Source organism: Monopterus albus, unplaced genomic scaffold (assembly GCF_001952655.1).
Source record: "Monopterus albus unplaced genomic scaffold, M_albus_1.0 scaffold9.1, whole genome shotgun sequence".
In the NCBI taxonomy this organism is placed as follows: domain Eukaryota; kingdom Metazoa; phylum Chordata; class Actinopteri; order Synbranchiformes; family Synbranchidae; genus Monopterus; species Monopterus albus.
Genome location: NW_018127889.1, coordinates 1,611,468 through 1,630,148, shown reverse-complemented (window position 1 = coordinate 1,630,148; position 18,681 = coordinate 1,611,468). Strand labels below are relative to the sequence as shown.

Sequence of the window (18,681 nt, the reverse complement as noted above, 5' to 3'; positions counted from 1 at the left end):
TGAGAAATGAAATGGTGCACAAGTGAGACAAATAATATGTCACGAATGTGTCATTGTCTACATTTCTAACTATATATACCGACTATAGGCAAAAGTATAAACACATTTCACAAATATCATCATTATATCATGTTTTCATTGTTTTACAGTGTTAGAAATCTCAAGATACATGTCTATAAGATTGTTTTCCCCTCTGTCTACATGTCCACGTATGCTTGCTTCTCTGCATGACTTTATCAAATTTGCCCGTCTCCACCCACCTCATGTGTGTGGAACTGATCTTTGACCTCTTCTACATCATCTGACACCTCGTCCTGAATCTGTAACGCATCCTCGGCCGACAGGAGCCAGGTCAAAACTTCCTCCAGCGTAGACTGGTAGCTGTCCAAGTCCACTTCCAGCAGGCTGCCCTCCATCTCCCCCTCTGTCTTTGTCAGCATGCTGGGGGTCTCGGGCCGAGGACTGCTGCCCACTTCCTATATTATAATATTAGTAAATGTAAGTACTGGACAAAGCATAATTTTTACAAATAGCATGGAACAAAATGAATGTACTCTTTCATTTCAATGTCAAGAAAAAAATAAGTACTGCTTTGTTCTTTGATATTTCACAATCACATGGCACCACAAGTATGTAAACACAAAAGTGAAAAGCCAAAGCTCTCAGGACTACAGTGCTTAGGAAACAGGGCCATTCCCCAAATGCCCATTTATCCTTTACTCTGAATTCCATCTGCCAGCTGATGGCAATGTTCACAATTTTTAAAATAGAACCGGACATCTAGGAGGGGTATGTGCTGTTGTGAAGCATGCAGGGTGACCTGCTCGGCTAAGAAAATAACTGCAGACCTATTATGGGACGTGTGGGAGGTGCCTCTGGCAAACTGGGCAGGTCAATCCTGATTCTAGTAATAGCACTGAGTTTCAAACACAGAAGTATAGTATGGTAGAGCTTGGCGCACAGTCAGAGAGTGAGCTGGTACTTGAAGGAGAGGAGGCAAAAGAGAATGAGCTTGGGAACAGGCTATGAGGGGGCAGAGAAAGGGGCAGAGTGTGTTTAAATGAGTACAAGATATAAAGTGAAACAAAGAGTTATGAATCCCATTAAACTCAGGCTGTTAAACACAACATGGTCATGTAATGTTCTTACATGAGGCGCTGAACTATTCCAAGTTTCCATTTAGGAAAGCTTGACAGAGCTCATCTAATCTGTTTGGAGCTGAAATGAAAAGGAGATAAAATCTCTGCAGTGGAAGCCATGCAAAGCAAAAAAATGACAGAAATGCTAATGGGTGTGTAGGGACTGGAACAGTAACAAGTGCAATAGACCTTTGTTTTGCAGAAATGTCTGAGTAGCAAATTCAGGAAAAGGTCACCTGCTCAAAATATTCAATGACCTTTTGGATATTTTGAAACAAGTCACAGAAGTAGTGAAAGGCCTCATGTTAGAGCAGTGGAAGCTGGCAGAGACAGTGGGGGTGTGTGTGTGTGAGAGAGAGAGAGAGAGAGAGAGAGAGAGAGAGAGAGAGAGAGAGAGAGAGGAGCACAGCACTGGTCTATTCACTTGAACAACTGTAAAATAGCTGTGGTCTGGCTCAACAGAACATTTTATTATAACCAGATGATTTTTTTCTTCAGCTCAAGTATGTGAGAGAAGTGGGAGCTGGCAGAGAGAGTGGGGGTGTGTGTGTGTGAGAGAGAGAGAGAGAGAGAGAGAGAGAGAGAGAGGAGCACAGCACTGGTCTATTCACTTGAACAACTGTAAAATAGCTGTGGTCTGGCTCAACAGAACATTTTATTATAACCAGATGATTTTTTTCTTCAGCTCAAGTCCTGTATTCATCACTTCTGCAGTTGTGATCCTGAAGCATGTAATATATTAGCATGCATACACCAGGGCACTTATCCCTGATATTCCAACTAAAAAGACAGCAATGCAACAACATTTCAGTACACCTCAAGCTGAAGTAGCCATCCATATTGTCCATGAACCAATACTGTGAACGTCGGGCCAAAGTGGGCAAGCAAACACAGCCATCAGAAACAAAGAGCCTTTATTTTAAGTCCATTCAGTCTCACTACCAGCAGCATTACGCATCACTTCCTATGGGGAGAGAAAGTGTGACAGACAAGCGAACCCCTTGTTGGACCATTCAGAACATTACGTAAAATGACTTTTCCAGCACTGGTTCCAGGAGATGTGAAGTATGTGCCCATGGGCAATAAAAACTTAAGAAGTGGTTTTGGGATTTTTCTGAAAAACCTCTAAAACGAGCTTCCCAGAGCTGTGACTGAAAGAAAGAGCACAATGTACAGTAACTAATACTGTGCATACAGTGTGGCCCTACGTGCACACATATAGTCCAATCAGTCTGATCAAGGTGAGTTTACTTTTTCCTAACTTTGGAGCTACTATAAAATAGAGATCATGAGCAACGAGCTGTGCACAAATTATAACCACATGTTAGCGAAACAGCACAGAAGCCCCTATTAAATCAAGCTGACGCTGAAATGTCAGTGTCAGATGTTAAACTCTGAACAGTATTAGTATGTGTACGTCAGTCACACAGTAAAGCCACCCACGCACCAGCACACAAACATCTTTAATGCTCAAATAACCTTCCCTGTCAGCTCTCTGCATTCCTGTGTTTCCAGCAACATGCAGCTCAGTATGTTGGCTAATGTCAGAGGGATGAGTCACGGCTCAGTTCCCTGTTTGTCTGTGCCTGTTTCACGAGCAGTGCTGAAGAGCATGAAGGAGATGGCTTTTCCACTGTTGGGGTGGTTAAGTCTATCTGGCAACACAGAATGAGATACTTCACACTTATGCTTGTATAAAACAAGGTCTGTGGCTTTCAAACTGAATCTTATCAGAAAGAACAGATCAGCAAAGGTGGACAGGAACACATACAGGAACACTTTTTGTCAGGCCAGCTTTCAGCTGTTTTAACAGGAGCTGAACTATCATGTTTCCATTCATAGACCAACAAAGACACATGGGTTCAAACAGGCAGCCACTGTATGTGATGGTCTACAGCACCGTGTAACTACTGAAATAACTGAGCCACAGGGATTAATGAGTTTGTATTAAGACTGTTTTGTTTTGGGGCACAACGGTACATCTACTCATCAAACATTTGACTGTTGGATGTTGGTTTGGCAGATAAATATTTAATATATAATAATCAAGGGGAGAAAAATTGTATCCTATTCAGACAAATGTATTTTTTTTTTATATTACATAAATGTTTATGTGGTCAACTATACGTCTGGCATCCCCGGGTGCCACAGCAGCCCTTTATAGAAGGTCTAATAAAATCTCGTTGGCATGCACAGAACTTAATTTCAGATATTCTGTCCCATCAGGCAAACTCTGGTAATACACAAGTTAGTCAGAAATCAATTGACAACTAAACAATGCTACTCAGGTTAGCCCTGCCCATATAACACATGGCTAGAATCATAATAATGCAAATGCACAGCCTTTCAGCAAAAAGGCTACAAGACTGCAAATTCTTTATTCTCTACAATTTCTTCACAATCACCAAGATGCTCAAGTCTTAGAAAACAAAGTGCTCAGGTTGGACATTAGTGAATACATTAGTATTCCATGCCACGCTGACATACTGTCTTTTGTTTTTCTCAGATTGTTTGTTGATTAATGCAAAATAAAAATTAAGGCCTATGAGTCGCTATTACTCAAGTTTATCAAAATAAATGGAAAAAAATGTATCTTCAGTTTTTCCCCACTAAAAACAAACTTGACTATTACCTAGGTTTAGACAGGTTCTAAATTGGAACTAGCTCCAGATTCCTTCAAAAAAAAAAATAAAAATCTATTTCTTAAAAGACATACTTTTTAATGCCAGTCAAATTCCTCAAGTTTGATCCTGTTGTGCCTCTGTCCACACTGCTGGTTACCAGCTGTGGAATTTTACATTTGCACATCAAGCAGTATCATCAAGTCTCTGAAAAGCAGATGCATCCATGGAATCCAGTGGGCACCTTTCATGTGAGTACTTTTACAGGTTGTGAGGAAAAAAAAAGTACACTGATTCTCTTTTTGGGCTTGACCAAGGTGTCCAAATCACATGAAATTAAAATCCTGTCTTGTAAACTCCTGTATCATCTCACATGAAATAATAGCTGTAACATACTGTACTGTACATTTTACCTGAGCACTGAGGCCTGGACCTGAGTCCTCGGCCTCCACCTTGAATTTGCGTGGCAGGGTCTCCACTTCTCTGATTGCCTCCATGCTCACATCTTTGGGCAGCACAGCAAACAACGACGTCACGTACATGATGATGGACTTCTTATCTGGTAACTGAACCGCCACGTCTGAAAGAGACAGGGTAAAACAGTGGGAGGGAGACATGCAGGGCAGAAAGAAACAAATTAACCATGAGAGAGGGAGAATAAAGAGGAGGGGAATTGCATTAAGACAACAGCAGCATGGCAGACGGAGTGCCACGTTAGTAGTGACAGGAAGCGATTAGATTGGAAGGAAGGTGAGGGGGGAGAGAACAAGGCAAGATGGGGCTGGTTGTACTGTTTGAACCCAGCTTTGACCAGGTCATGTGTGACTGGCCCTCAGTCATAACATCATAAAAAATGTACCTGAAAAGCTGTATATGCACACAGCCAGTTCATGTGTGATCTTTTGTAACTAATTTGTACATTTTCACAAAAACCTCTTACAGTTATCGTCCAAATAAATGCTTATGTGAACAACATGGGAAAATGTTCAGAATTGAACAGTGCCATCTGTACCTTCAGGATCCAGTAGCCTCTCAATACCCAGCTGGTCTTTGGCAACAGTGAATGCATGGTCAAGTCTTTGCACAGGGCTTAATCTCACAACCTGATCCCAGCTGAAAGCGTTTGGCCTGAAAACACAGAGAAGAGCAGTAATGAGAGCAACAACATGAAGGCAGTACCACTGAGGAGCTTGAGATTTAAGCTTACAGTGTCAGATAATTCAAAGACTACAAAAATCTGAATAAATGTACTCATTCCTCAAAGCACTGGTGCTGTTTGAATTAAGTTTGAATGATAAAAAACAACTTATAACTTGAACTAAACAGAATTTATCTTGTTCATTGATTTTAAAAAGAGCAGTTGTTGTGCAACAGCAAGAATTTATCTTGTTCATTGATTTTAAAGAGAGCAGTTGTTGTACTTAGGTGAAAATTGTGCGTTGTATGTGAAAATAATGCAACAGCTCAGTGGGTGAAGCCTTCTTTTGGACAATAAATTACCTTTTCCTGAGCATGTGTGTATAAAGAAGAGGCCAGCTTGTGTTGAGGCCAGCTGCATGTGGAATGTGTGCATTCCACATGTGTGATCCACCTAAACCATGGCCCAGGTCTAAACCAACACTGGCTGTGTCACAGTTCACAGGCCTGTGTGTGTGTGCATGTCACTAGTAAGGACAAGGGGTTACAGAAAGGGGGAGAAAATGCCCGATACTCCTCTCCCTCTCTTTCACACACACAATACCATATGCACACAAACCAAATGTATGCAGTGACAAGGCAGGCGTAAGTAGAGCAAGTTGAGCAGTGTACATAGACCCAGCAGGCACTGACCTGTCAACCTGACCTTGCGCCACTTACACAGCCTAAGTATCCTCACAATCACTCCCACCATCTTGCACACATGCTGTGTTTTCATCCCTTGCGGGGACTTTACATTGACTTACATTCATTTCCTATAGACTTATCCTAACCTTAACCATAACCACTACTTGCCTAACGCCTAACCCTGGCTCTAACACTTAACCTAACCTCATCCTAACCCTAAACCATGTTGTCACCCTAAAATTCAGTGATTTCCTTGTGGGGACTAGCTTCTGGTCCCCACAAAGATGGCCGAGTCCCCACAGTGTGAGTTTGTTAACAGGTTTCGGTCCTCATGATGTGAGTAATACAAAGGCATACACACACACAAAGATTCACATATTTGCCATTTCTAACTTCCGGGCCTTGGTTTATTGACACCACTTCTCTTTCTTGGTCTGTGGTCAGAGTCAAAGTGCACATGCCAAATCCGTCTCACAGCAATAAATCAAGTTCACAAAAACTGGTATGACACATTACACTATAAATTTGACAAAATGTACCAAAACACAAAAATATTAAAGTTTATTGGTTTCATCAGGTCACTGCAGAAAAATGTGGCCATGACCACATCACCTGATCCAGTAACCCCTACAACAGGGGTGTCAAACTCAATCGCACAGGGAGCCAAAACTCAAAGCACACTTTAGTTTGGGGGCCGAACGGGATAAAAATTTATCGAACAGACTAAAACTGAACATTTTTTGAACATAAATATGATTCGAAACAGACAGGATACAATATTATTCCAAAAAATAAAAAATAAACTTGAACTTAAACTCACCAACCGTATTTCTGCTAAGACTTACATTTGCAAACACCTGCTTTTTGTCTGGACACAAGACATCGCACACTTTCATCATGCAGCTCTTCAGAAACTCTCCCTCGGTAAATGTCTGGGCTGATTTTCTCTCCTGCCACAATAAAACCTTCTTTCACAGCAGCTTCACTGTGTGATTTCGCTTTGGTGAAAATGTCTGCTGTGATGTCAGATTCCTCTTCAACTCCTCTACCTTCTGTAGCTTCTGCTCTGCATTCACGTTTTTCAGCTTGTCCTGATGTCAGTAAACATACACTCAGCCTCCCACCGGTTTTGAAAGGCTCTGTTTTCATAATCAACTTTTCTCTTGGCCATTATTAGGGGCTAGCTTTGACTTGAAATTAGGGTTGCATACATCAACAGACGCTTGATTGAGCTGATGTAATTGACGCAGGAATGATCGCAGGTAGCCTATCGTTCGGTAAGGCAGCTGTTGCACTGCAATATGGGATTTGTAGTTTGTGTGTTATCGGCGCTTCATATTGCCGGGCCATTAAAAAAAAAAAAGATAAATAAGATGATGTCGCGGGCCAGATCTAATTGTACGCTGGGCCGGATGTGGCCCGCGGGCCGCGAGTTTGACACATGTGCCCTAAAATCTATGTTCCCTCCTCACCTGAAGTGGTGCAGGATGCCATTGAAAGCCAGGCCATCAGCCCAGCTAGTGGTGAAGTTCAGCACATTGACGTCTGGGTATGAGCGGGTGCACTGGCGTACCCAGCTCAGTAAGATCTTCTCACTGTTGGTCTGCTGCAGGTTGGACATGACATCCTTCATGATGTCTTTCACCTACACAAATGTGCACATATTAATATGGCTGAAGAAACAAGAGTAAAAACATGTAGCTTTGTACACCATAACCTCTAGAGTCCTGAGCTTTGGAAACCCAAGCTGTGCGGTCCTCATATGAGGACGCAGGGACTCTAGAGGTTAAATCGATTACATTTAATATCGACTAACCCAGTGCTCGGCAGTTTTATGAAATAACAGCAGGTCTGCTATTATAATGCCAGCATGTCTAGCATGCAAAATCGTTATTGTACATACAATAACCAGAGTGACATGAATGTAAACTATAACTAATAAATGAATAATAAATGGTCATTGCCCATACTGGGTCAAATGCAAAAAACCAGTGGATGATAAACATGTTTACATGCATGCATGTGTGCACACCAATGCAGGTTTTCCATCATCTGTATTTTTGATCCCTCTGGAACATCAGTGAACGAAGTTCAGTGAGCAAACATTAATGAGTCTGTGTGTGTATGTGAAGGAAAGAAAGGAGCAGCACATGTGTGTGTTCATGCACCTGCCAGTGAAGGATAATGCTCCAGATGAGACCCAATGTCAGCTTGTGGTTCCCATCCACAATATCTGTCCCTCCTATGTTTACCAGATCCACCTGAAAAAGTGGACAGGCAATGAAAGAGACCCTCATTAAAAATAAATTGTTAATAATGTAAGCCATGTCACAAAGTTCAGTATTAGTTGTAAAATAGAAATGACTCCTGCTTTGAGCACATTAATTGAAAAGCCAACTCGGCTGCACACAATATAAATGTTATAACACACACACACTCAAATCTCAGTGTGTCCACACCGTTACAGCTGAATACTGAACCATGCATTTTCACCACACAGTAGATTATACCACTCTAATTACACTCTTCCCAATGCTACCTTGAAAGCATGTCTGCAGGTTTGTCAGACACTTATTATATGAGGTGAGGCCATGTGTGGTGTGATCACATATAAATATTTTGTGGAGGAACAAGGCACAGTCTGGAACTTGAGGTCAAGTGTCTGGACATGAACTGACCTCTGACCCATCTCTAGTCCCAATTAGCCTCATCCCACAAATCCATCACGTCTGACCTCTGACCCATCTCTAGTCCCAATGAGCCTCATCCCACAAATCCATCGCGTCTCTCTCTCTTCCTTTCTGTGTCTCTGTCTCTCGCACTTAGAAGCTCACACTGACAGTACAACATACTACTGCATCTGTGTGCTTGTTTCCATTCCAAGTTTCCAAACTAGGGCATACTGACCTCTAAACTCAAATTTTCCAAAAACGCTTTTGAAGCAATGAGACTCATCCAGCAACATTCTCTCACACACATTCGAGCTTTGCTTATCAGAAAGCATACATATGTTTTGCACTTCAACACTGGGATAACCACATTTTTCAATGCTGTTGCCACAGCTGTTCTTTATATACAGCTTTATACTCGTGTTAAATGTGCACATAGACTTTTTCCTCTGCTACAACATGATGTCAAAGTCAAGCATATTTCTATGATAAACAAGGTTTCCATACTTAAATGATACACATCAAGTATTTTTATGATACCCGATTATTTAAAATAAATATGTTATGCCTAATTTAATTTTCCCCAGTCAGCAGGCTTTACAGGCTCATGGGAACCCTGGCCCTGACTGCCAGTTTTTGGCTCTGACAGGAGAGAAACCAGCAAACTCCCACTATCACTAATTCCCATGAGTGTGTCCTGCCACTTATCTCCCACTGCTAAGGTCAAGGCATTAAGACCAACCACTGTACACAAAGGAAAACACAGGGTACAAGGTAGACAAAGTGACATATTCAGATAAAAGGCCACAGTAAAACACGCAGTCATTTACACAGTGATACTACTATTAATCAAGCCAGTGCTACTTTGGCTAGAAATGTATACACCTCTGGTAGCATCAAATGTATTGTGCCCAAAGATGATGTGAGTTTTTAGTTCAACAAAAGACAACTGCATCACTTTACTGTTCACTGTAGTTCCCCCTTTCTGACGATACTATGCTGCACTAAAAGTCATGCAGACCCTTTAGCCTTAATGGCACCTGGTTAAGAAGAACTGATTTCGCTAAAAGCATCGACCAAACAGTAGCTGAACAGACCACAGCACCAAATGACATCTGAAAAACAGCAGGTACTCACTTTATTTTGATGCAGGACTTGAAGTACTTTGTTGACGTTGTTGAGAGAGTGTACTCTGGTGGAGCCTCGCTCTCTGGTCTGAGGAGGAAGAGGAAACGTGGCAGAAATCAGGTGACAGTTTGGTCAGTGTTCACTAGGCTACAAGAATGACTGCTAGTTCATAAAATCAGAGATGCATGATGCAATTCATTTGTATAAAATAAGAAATGAATCAAATATTCACTCAATCTTACACAACCCAGATTAGATCAAGGAGTAAAATATACAATGTAAGGCATTCCTATATGAAGTATCGGCATGCCATCACTCAGCAGACAGTTTATCACCATATACAGACTGATTATCCTATCAGCAGTGTCCACAGGCCAACTTACAGTATGGAAAGAATGGCAGGATAAATAGCTGCCAACTGCAAATCCTTTTTAGGCTTTCAGATAGCTCGACCGCTCATTAGCACCCAATTATGGAATTAGTATTGTGGTATCAGAGTCTGCCTGTCAGTGTCTTTGTGCATACATGTTTGTGCCTGTATGTATGGCACAGAGACAGTGGGCACTTACAGCTGCAGGTGCTAGAAAGCAGATAGACTGTTAGAGGTGACGCTGACGTAAAAAAAATACACAAGCAAGCACAAATGTGTCCACGTAAACACACGATTGGTCACTTAAAGTATATAGATTAGGGATGGACACTAAAAATAAAACTTCGTTATCAACTCATTTTTGTGTTTGTTGGGTAACCGATACACAAAATATTAAATTATATCTGCCTAATCTTTGTTGATAAAATCTTTCTAGAGGAAAAAATGGAAATGTCTCACTTATGATAACATTCAAAATGCAGAAACTGGCCAAAGTTCAAACAACATAAAAACATCTATGGAATGAGAGACATAATGTGTTTGCAAAACATCTGGTTTTAATGTGGTTGTTTCTATTCCAGACTCTTTAAAACATCTGCTGAGGCACCCATGAGAGGTTCTAATGTTTGCATTAGATTTAATGCTGGAAGTTCCACGAGGTAACGCATGTGCATGTACTAGCTTGAGGGGATGCAGCCCTAACCCTTCAGCTGCAAAAACAACTCCTATCATTTCATTGCACGCATTAAAAAAAGCTTGTTGGCATCACCACCCTTGTGTTGACAGGTTTGCATAACTGTCCAGATTGATAATATTCACTCACAATATAATCTATATAAGTTTTTTTTTTTCCTGCCACAGCTCAAGTTTCACAAAAAAGACGAGTTTGGAGAGAGCGCCCAAGGCGTCAGATGGTGTTTGCAATGCACATAAGATAAATCAATAGTGCCAAAGTTGAACAAATCTAAAGGTTTTTAAAGGTGTCTGGTCTTAAGTGTTAAAAGCATGTAGCAAGAAGCCTGCAATACTATACACTCATACACAAACTCACCAGAAGAGTGCCAGTGAGACCCTCCAACAGGTCCAGCAGCTTTCTCCCATCCCTCAGGTCAGTGAACATATCTGTGATGGGCATCTTCCCTGTCTGATAGGAGAAGCCAGCACAACTGATAGGTTAGGTGTTGTGAACAATTTCAAGTATACACCAAGGGTGTGCAGCTGCAGCTCAGAAACAATCCAGATGTTGATACAGCTTGTTTATATCGGTGTAAACAATAAAATGTGGTAGCTTACAAATAATTATAAGATTTATTGCCACTGAAAGAAATGTCACAGTGGAGCTAGAGCTCTTTTATTATAAAGGGCTGAGATGCAACCCAGTGCACGTCATTTAACAGAGAACCTGATGCAGCTACTTTAGAGGAAAGAAGAAAAGAAAGTTTGGTGGATTGTAACAACCACAATCATAGACATTTGAAAATGTGAAACCATCAAAAGCAGAGAGAAGAGAAGATCGAAGGAGCTGCACTGAGGAGCTTCAGAGAATAAGTTGGACAGTCTGAATGGTGCAAATATTTAAAGCTCTGTTAGCAAAATCAACCAAACATATTTAACACAGTTCTCTGAGTGATGTGTTTATGACAATGATGACGTATAAAAACAGGGCTACACGCACATAAAGCCATTAGCTCTCTCACGCAAACTGCTGCGGAGTAGAGAAATGGACTCAGATGTGCATTAAATTGTTTAGCTTGCTATTCTAAATGATAGCAATTAGGTTTTGTGTTTTAACAAATGTGAGACATAGTCACTTACTGTCATCTGCTATATAAGTGCAACTAGTTACACAATTACATGTAAACATTAGAGCAGTTTAGTCCCACTCTTCAGTCTGGGACTAAACTGGGACTTTTAGCATTTTCTAGTGTGTGGTCACTAAGTGTAGCAAGTGTCCGTCATCACTTTGAACTGGTCCACAATGCTTTACATTACCTTGGAGAACTGTGAATTTATCCATTTGGTAAAGGTTTTCTTCTGTACTGCATCATGCTCATCTGTGGACCAGAACCAAGAAAGGTGATCAGGTCAGTCTTATAGTGACACCAAAAACCATGTTAACACTCACATGTCTGGAGCCAAGAGGCAAAGTTCACTCTCACACCGATGTGCTGCTAAGTGGTAAATGTAGCTCACCTGACTGCAAATGTGTGCACACCCTTGCTAACTTGTAATGTTACACTGGTGTCTGAATCCAATTGTACAAATATTTCACATTTTCTTCCTGCTGGGCACCCTCCTCCTTCGTTCTTTCCAACATGGCTCTGAAGCCTCACCGTGTGTCAGGCAGAGGGTCAAGTGCTTTGATGTGCCTGGCTGGCTCCTGTAATGGGTCACGCAAAGCCCTGGACTTCACTCAATTACCTTTCAACTTTAGATATGTTCTACAAATTTTGTTGAAATGTATGTTCATTTTCCCCCCCGTCATTCCTGTAGCCTCCTAAATAACAACTTCAAAACATAGCCTAAACTGTCTGTTTCATAGTAGTATACCTGAAAAATGCACTCACATCTGCTTCTAAGCACCAGGAAGTGAACAAAAAGAGTCAAAAGTTATGATCGCCTGCCCCAGCAGTCACTGACTTTGTTGTTTGGGATGTGTGCAGTGGATGTTGAGTATATGTGTAGCTGTTGGCTGGGTGAGAAGGGGCATAAAAACAAGAATGTACTGCAAGAGGAGAACAGAGATGTGAGTGAGAGGGGTGAAGAGGTGAGGGGCTGAGATAAATATTGGTGAAAGGGAGTTTTTCTTTATCCAAGTCAAAATAAAAGGTGTTGTATGCTCTAAATATTCCAAGACCCTCGGAAGGAAATGTGAATTTGGGCTATACAAATTACATAACTTAACAAGAAACAACAGGAAGAAGACCAGACACGGTTTTTGCAATTTCCATTTAATCATGATGCTCCACACCTTATAACTTATCCAGAAATGTCAGGGAATGCAGAAGAGAAGGCAACTGAAAAGTTGGAAAGAGACATCTATATGGGTGAGACTGGTAGGCTGAAACAAATGCAGAAGAGATGAGTACTGGTACACACAAGGGAAGAAAGATTCTCTTATTTAAAAAAAAAAAAAATGTGGAGGCCACCTATCCTTACAGGCTTACTGGCACCCCATGGAGGGCCCCTGAGGTGAGGATGCCCGTGGGCTCAGGCCCCTTGGGTTCAGTATCTTGACAGAACAATACATCCAATTCATAACACGCTACTGTTCCTACTCACCCCAGCACAGGAATGTCTTACTACCGGACGGATCAAAGCAGCAGCAGGGCAGTGTGTGTGTGCGAAAGTGTGTTCAAGAGCACGTGTGAGAGCAAATGAAGAAAAAATGTGCCCTTAGCAAGGTGTGTCTGTATATACATTAGTACACCACTACAAATGTTTGTTCTATTCAATGGAGACCTCTGGTTCAGCTTCACCTGTGTGTAAAAACTTCAAGCTAATGAAGTCACAGGTCCAGTGTGGTGCAAACAAAAAGAATTTACTGTTCAGTACCTTCAATTAAAACATTACTTTCTAACAGCTTATAGTAGGACTCTGAAATACCCATTATTTTTTGGGGTAAACTTGTATCAACAGAGGCATTAAACATATCAAATGGTGGACTCCTATGAAGATAAATTACCTGCCTTCTAGATAATTATGAATGAGGAAATCAGTTAAGCATGGTCTTATTGTGTACAACAATGAGGAAAATGTTGTGTTTTTGATCCTTTTAAAAGAAAAGACTGCTCTTCAGAGCCATCACAGAATGTGCGGTCCAGCTAAAAAGTTCAAATTCAGCTTGGTCTGAATAGCAACAGTCTAGGACTACAGGCAAGCTTTTACTGGTAAACAATATTTATGGGTCACTTGGTCACATGATAGCGATATCAGCCTAGGGAGTAGAAATGAACAAACTGCACTAGCACAGTGAGACAAGAGTCACAAGCACATTTGTTTGCAGAACAAACATCCATACCCTATCAAACAACCAGGCATCACATTTCACATAGCAGAGCCACACACACACACTCATGTGTATTTGTGTAAGCCAACGCACACTGTCACAGATACAGTACATAGGTTACACAGGCAGTGCAGGGTCATGTACAGTAAATGTGCTGAGAAATGTCTCTTCCTCATTAGTCAAACAGGAAGTAGTGATTACATCAAGAGTGATCTCTCAGCTGACTGAAAGCCTCACACATGAAGACCACAGTGCCTTACTAACAAAAAGACAATCTCTCTGACTCTTCTAGTAATTCATGTGACCTCAGACATTTATGTTCACAGCTTTCTGTTAACAAAAGGGCTCCAAAAAAGACAAATGAACTGAAAAACAGCCAGGGCAATAAGTTCTCCCCACTCAAAATGCATTTGGATTCCAGTTCATTTTTCTGAAGTATTCAGATGAGCTATTAAATCATCAGGCTGCTCCTATTTTCTTAACCAACATTACATAACCAAGAGTTATGGCAACTTGGAGGAAGCTGAGAAAAATGAGCTGCAAACACACCTCACAACATGACATCACAACATGACATCACAACATGACATAAGCGGACAAAGGAAAAAAAAAAACCTCATATAAACACGTTTCTCTAAGCAGCCAGCTGGGAACACAAAGCAGGCACATAAGATATACCCAGCATATCCCTCCATCTCACAGGTGAGAAAGCCTGTGGCCACACAGCAGGTAGAATGGGGAAACATGGGGAGGCACTAAGGTGAAAATCAAACAAACCAGCAGGGTTTCCACGGCAGCATCGCACAGTCAACGTGAGAACTCAAAGCTTAGACAAACAGAGATATTTACAAAGTTTAGCCATACCGGTGAGCAGCAATTACCTTGAGGCCAGCTATATTTCACAGCTAAAACCTAACCTTTGACAAAGATTTTCCCGGTTAAGCTTCAGTGTAGCCACTGAATGAACACAGAAAAAAAAAAAAACAACAACCACAGACTTAACCCAGGATCAGCTAAAGAAGTTTAATTGGCAGGATATCAACCTGAATGTGAGTCTGAAGGCTGTCAAGGTCTTTCAAGTCACAAAACAACTTACTTTAATAACACTGAATGCAAAGTACATGCATTTCTCAGGTTCTCTGTGGTGAAAGCACAAGCTCAGCTGTTGGCTGTCTAGTCTTTCAGTAGAGAACAACCCACAGCCTCCTGGAGGGCACTCTTTCCACAGGACACACACAGTCCTGCAACACTATTAGGCTTTCAAATCAACCACTGTATCTCATTCAATGCAAGTGCCCTCTGACAAACTTTCTCCTTTCCTCATATACATACACAAGTCGACACAACTCAATCTGATTTCTGCCACAGAAATGTACTTTATTGTGACTCTGTAGACTGAAGGAATGCACAGAATTCCTATCATTTCTGATGCATTCCTCTCTCCTCCCTGCAGTGGTCACTTGTCTAAGCTTGTCCTAGCCAGCACAGCCTTGTTGACACTCTTCCCTCACCACAATCTGGGTATTTGTAGAGAAATCACTGTGAACGTCTGCAAAGATTAGCCTATATCTCCACTTAGCAGCTTGAAAAACGCCACTGTGGCGTTTGGGAGGTGGTAGGTGCGTGTACTGGTGAGACTAGGGGTTAACAGGAATGGTGAGGTGAGAGCTACTAAAATTTTGTGAAGTCAGAGAAGGCTGGTGAACTGAACAGCAATTCAAGCCACTTCACTACCAAGAGATAAAGCAAGCAAAATGTAAATCACTGCTCAAGCTTGGAAAATGTGTGGGAAATCAGAAAAGACAGGAGAAATTAAGTAAGTGCAAGTGACTGACTCTATCTGGCCAATTCCTCAGAATCCAATCAAACCACTGTTCACTGTTACATGCATTTTAAGTCTAATTACCATTGTTAGATGTTGCCATTAAGTAAAACACTGCTATCCCATTATTTGCCATGCCATTATTTGTATATATGAACTTTGGGTTAATCCTGTAGGATGGTGCCTTTATCAAATGACTACTTAAGCTAGAGAGATGACAGTCCAATTCAAAAAATAATAGCTTGCTTTAATTTAAAAAAATCTCCCTATTTAATGTTTATATACACCTTGATCTAATTGCAGAAGCACATTAAAATAGGCACGGTACAATATACCTAAATTCAAAATGTCACAAAATGTACCATTTACATAATGATATATATTGTGTGATCTCCATACACCAGCATTTTTTGTAAATAATACAGCCTAACAGAACATAAGTCAATATACTGTATCTGGTTGTTCGTTACGTAATCAAATCAGTGCTAGAAAAGGGGAGAAAAAGAGGAATGAAGTACAAGTAAGCCACAGCTAGTCACACATTGTTGTCAAAGAAATTTTAACTGTATTGTGACTGAATCAAATTGTACACACCATATCATGCATCAAATTGTATAAAAAATAAATAAATCACATCATTCCATCCCTATAAAATACACAAAAGTGTGCAGTCTGAGTCTACCACGCCTTACTGTACCACCTGTGATACACCTAGCTAACACGAAGCCATGTGTCACACACCTGTCAAAAGTTCCTACCTCTGAGTTTGAGGCCACGCTCTGCCATGTTTTACCGAAGGCCACCACAATGTTAAACCAAAGAAGAGACAGTCCAAGGGTACCTGTGCAAAAACGAATGTAACATTCCTGCCTGCCTCTCCTCCTCTCTCCTCTGTCTCTGCCACTTCTTGACCAGGGAGGGAGGAAAACGCAGGAAGAATGCAACAGCAGTGAAAGGGTAACAGAGTAGGAGCAGAGCAGGACAGGACAGGGCAGGCCAAGAGTGGGAAGTCATATGCATCGTGGGATAGGGGATGAAGAACAGATAAACACTGTTCGGCACCATTCCTGCATGCAACAGGACAGAATGCAAGTGCCATCACAAGATAGATAAAAGAGACAAAGACCTGGCAGATCAGATCGCTAATGCATACAACAGGACAGCAGTGGAGACTATGTGGTGACGTGAAAGCATCGACTCTTTAATCTGTATTTTCTGCAAATCTACCCAACTCAAAGTCTGGAACCCAACACACACTCATCATCTGATCTGATTCTATTACATTTTTCCTGATGTGGAGGCATATACTGTACTTCACACACAGTGTAGCTGTCACAAACAGCAGAATCCAAAAGACCTCGGATGAGAGCAAAAATACTGGGTCATAAAACAGCTACAGTGGTTTGTTGGTCAAATAAGAAAGATTAAATTAGCAATGTGGAAAGGATTGTGCGCTTAACTCCAACCTCCCCAGACCTCCCCTACACTAAACTGTATATTAATTCAAAACAGCAGACGCACAATACATAAACAGTAAATTGTTTAAAACTGCAAGAAAAAAAAAACATACAAAAGGTAGTAATGGAGCAAAGAAGTCAATCTGAATTTTACAACTATAGGTATGAATAAGTGGGACAACTGGCTTGCAGCAAACAGGCCAGGTTTATGGAAACACCTAGAGCATCGTTTGGTTTTACAGACCCCTTCAACTAGTAAAAGTCTGAAGTGGGTGGTCAGTGTGTACTTTAAATAGACAAGCTGCAATGCGCTGTGACTGTGATGTTAAACTCCTCCACGGATGTATTACAGAAGTGTCCATCCACTCACCTAGCTCGAGACCATTTTCATGTTTTCTTTTCCTTCTGAAAAAGTTGCGCTTTCGCCATGACATCCACTTACTAAAATTCATGGCAGAAAGTAAGTCTTTTCATGAAAACAAAGAGAAAAGGAGAGAAAAAAAACAAAAACAAATCCGGAACAGGAAGACAAGATGGGGGAGGTGGGAAAGTTAGAGAAAAAGAGAAAGAGGAAGAGGAAGTGGAGGTGTGAGAGCACTTCGAGTATGCTGGGTGTGTTTATTTGGGGTGCTGGGCCGGCTTGTCTCACGTGACATCCCACACGTGGTTGCACACATTTGACAGGAGGACGAAAAAACTAAGAGACAAGAGTGAGGAGTGCTTCAACTTGTCAATTAAAAGCTTAAGTGACAGGTGCCAGAGAGGTTTGTGCTTGCGTGCAAATCACACGCAACGCTACAGCTGACAGCTGAGCCTCCCCTGAAAACACAAAGTAGTGACGAGAACAGCAGCTCTCATTCTCTGACATTACAGAAAGTGACAGCTGATAAACATGAGCCAGAGTGACCTAAACCCTAAACCACACTGCTGCTGACACTGTGGGATACAATAGGCACTTCCTTTGCTAATGTTTACATGAAAATGAAACCACTGATAATCCAAAATAAATAAATGAGTCAGTCACCAAGTGTCAGAAAAGAACTGCAGGACAAAGAGCCAAGCCTATGATGTGGCTCCTGACATTTAGTGCAGGTCTGTGAGTCAGTGCAGTGAAACAGTGAACAAGGCAAAGGCCTGAGTCCATCTGCTTATTAGTCAGTGAGGGGCAATGGAACAAACAACTAAGATAAAACAGAGAGATGCAAGCACAAGTAGTGGGGGAGTCTCCCTTCCTTTCCTTAACAAATAGGAAACAGAGCAGGAATACCAGCCCAGTCCACTCATGAGCTGCAACAGCTGGTCTGGTCACAGCTCAGAGGAAGGGTTTGGGTGAGGCTGGCCTTGGCATGAACCCAGGGACAGGCGTCCTCCCTCTGCCATTCTGTCTTTACACAATACGCCAAGAGCATCACCGAGCTGCTTAAATGAAGCCATGCGAGTGCATGCACACTGGCACCAATATCCATCTGTCTCTCTCTCGCTCACCTACACACACACACACTACATTTGCTTATCGTAGTTCTTCAAATCCAGATCCCACTTCTAACGGTTAGAAGAAATGAATGAACCTTTCTATTTCTCTGATTTATTACAAATAAATCCTCAAATAAGCCTCAGTCTAAATGACATTCAGAGATGCTTT

At 41.5% G+C, this 18,681-nt stretch overlaps 1 protein-coding gene across 1 annotated transcript in view; it reads right to left on the bottom strand.

The window, feature by feature from the left end:
* The window catches only part of utrn (utrophin), a 160,206-nt gene that overhangs the window by 132,784 nt on the left and 8,741 nt on the right, over positions 1 to 18,681 (bottom strand). The window contains exons 3-10 of the mRNA XM_020589235.1: positions 11,744 to 11,805; positions 10,803 to 10,895; positions 9,391 to 9,468; positions 7,753 to 7,845; positions 7,057 to 7,229; positions 4,773 to 4,888; positions 4,174 to 4,340; positions 261 to 476 (exon numbers count right to left, since the gene is read on the bottom strand). Of these exons, the coding sequence (XP_020444891.1) occupies positions 261 to 476; positions 4,174 to 4,340; positions 4,773 to 4,888; positions 7,057 to 7,229; positions 7,753 to 7,845; positions 9,391 to 9,468; positions 10,803 to 10,895; positions 11,744 to 11,805 (998 nt within the window). The remainder of the gene's footprint in view (positions 1 to 260; positions 477 to 4,173; positions 4,341 to 4,772; positions 4,889 to 7,056; positions 7,230 to 7,752; positions 7,846 to 9,390; positions 9,469 to 10,802; positions 10,896 to 11,743; positions 11,806 to 18,681) is intronic.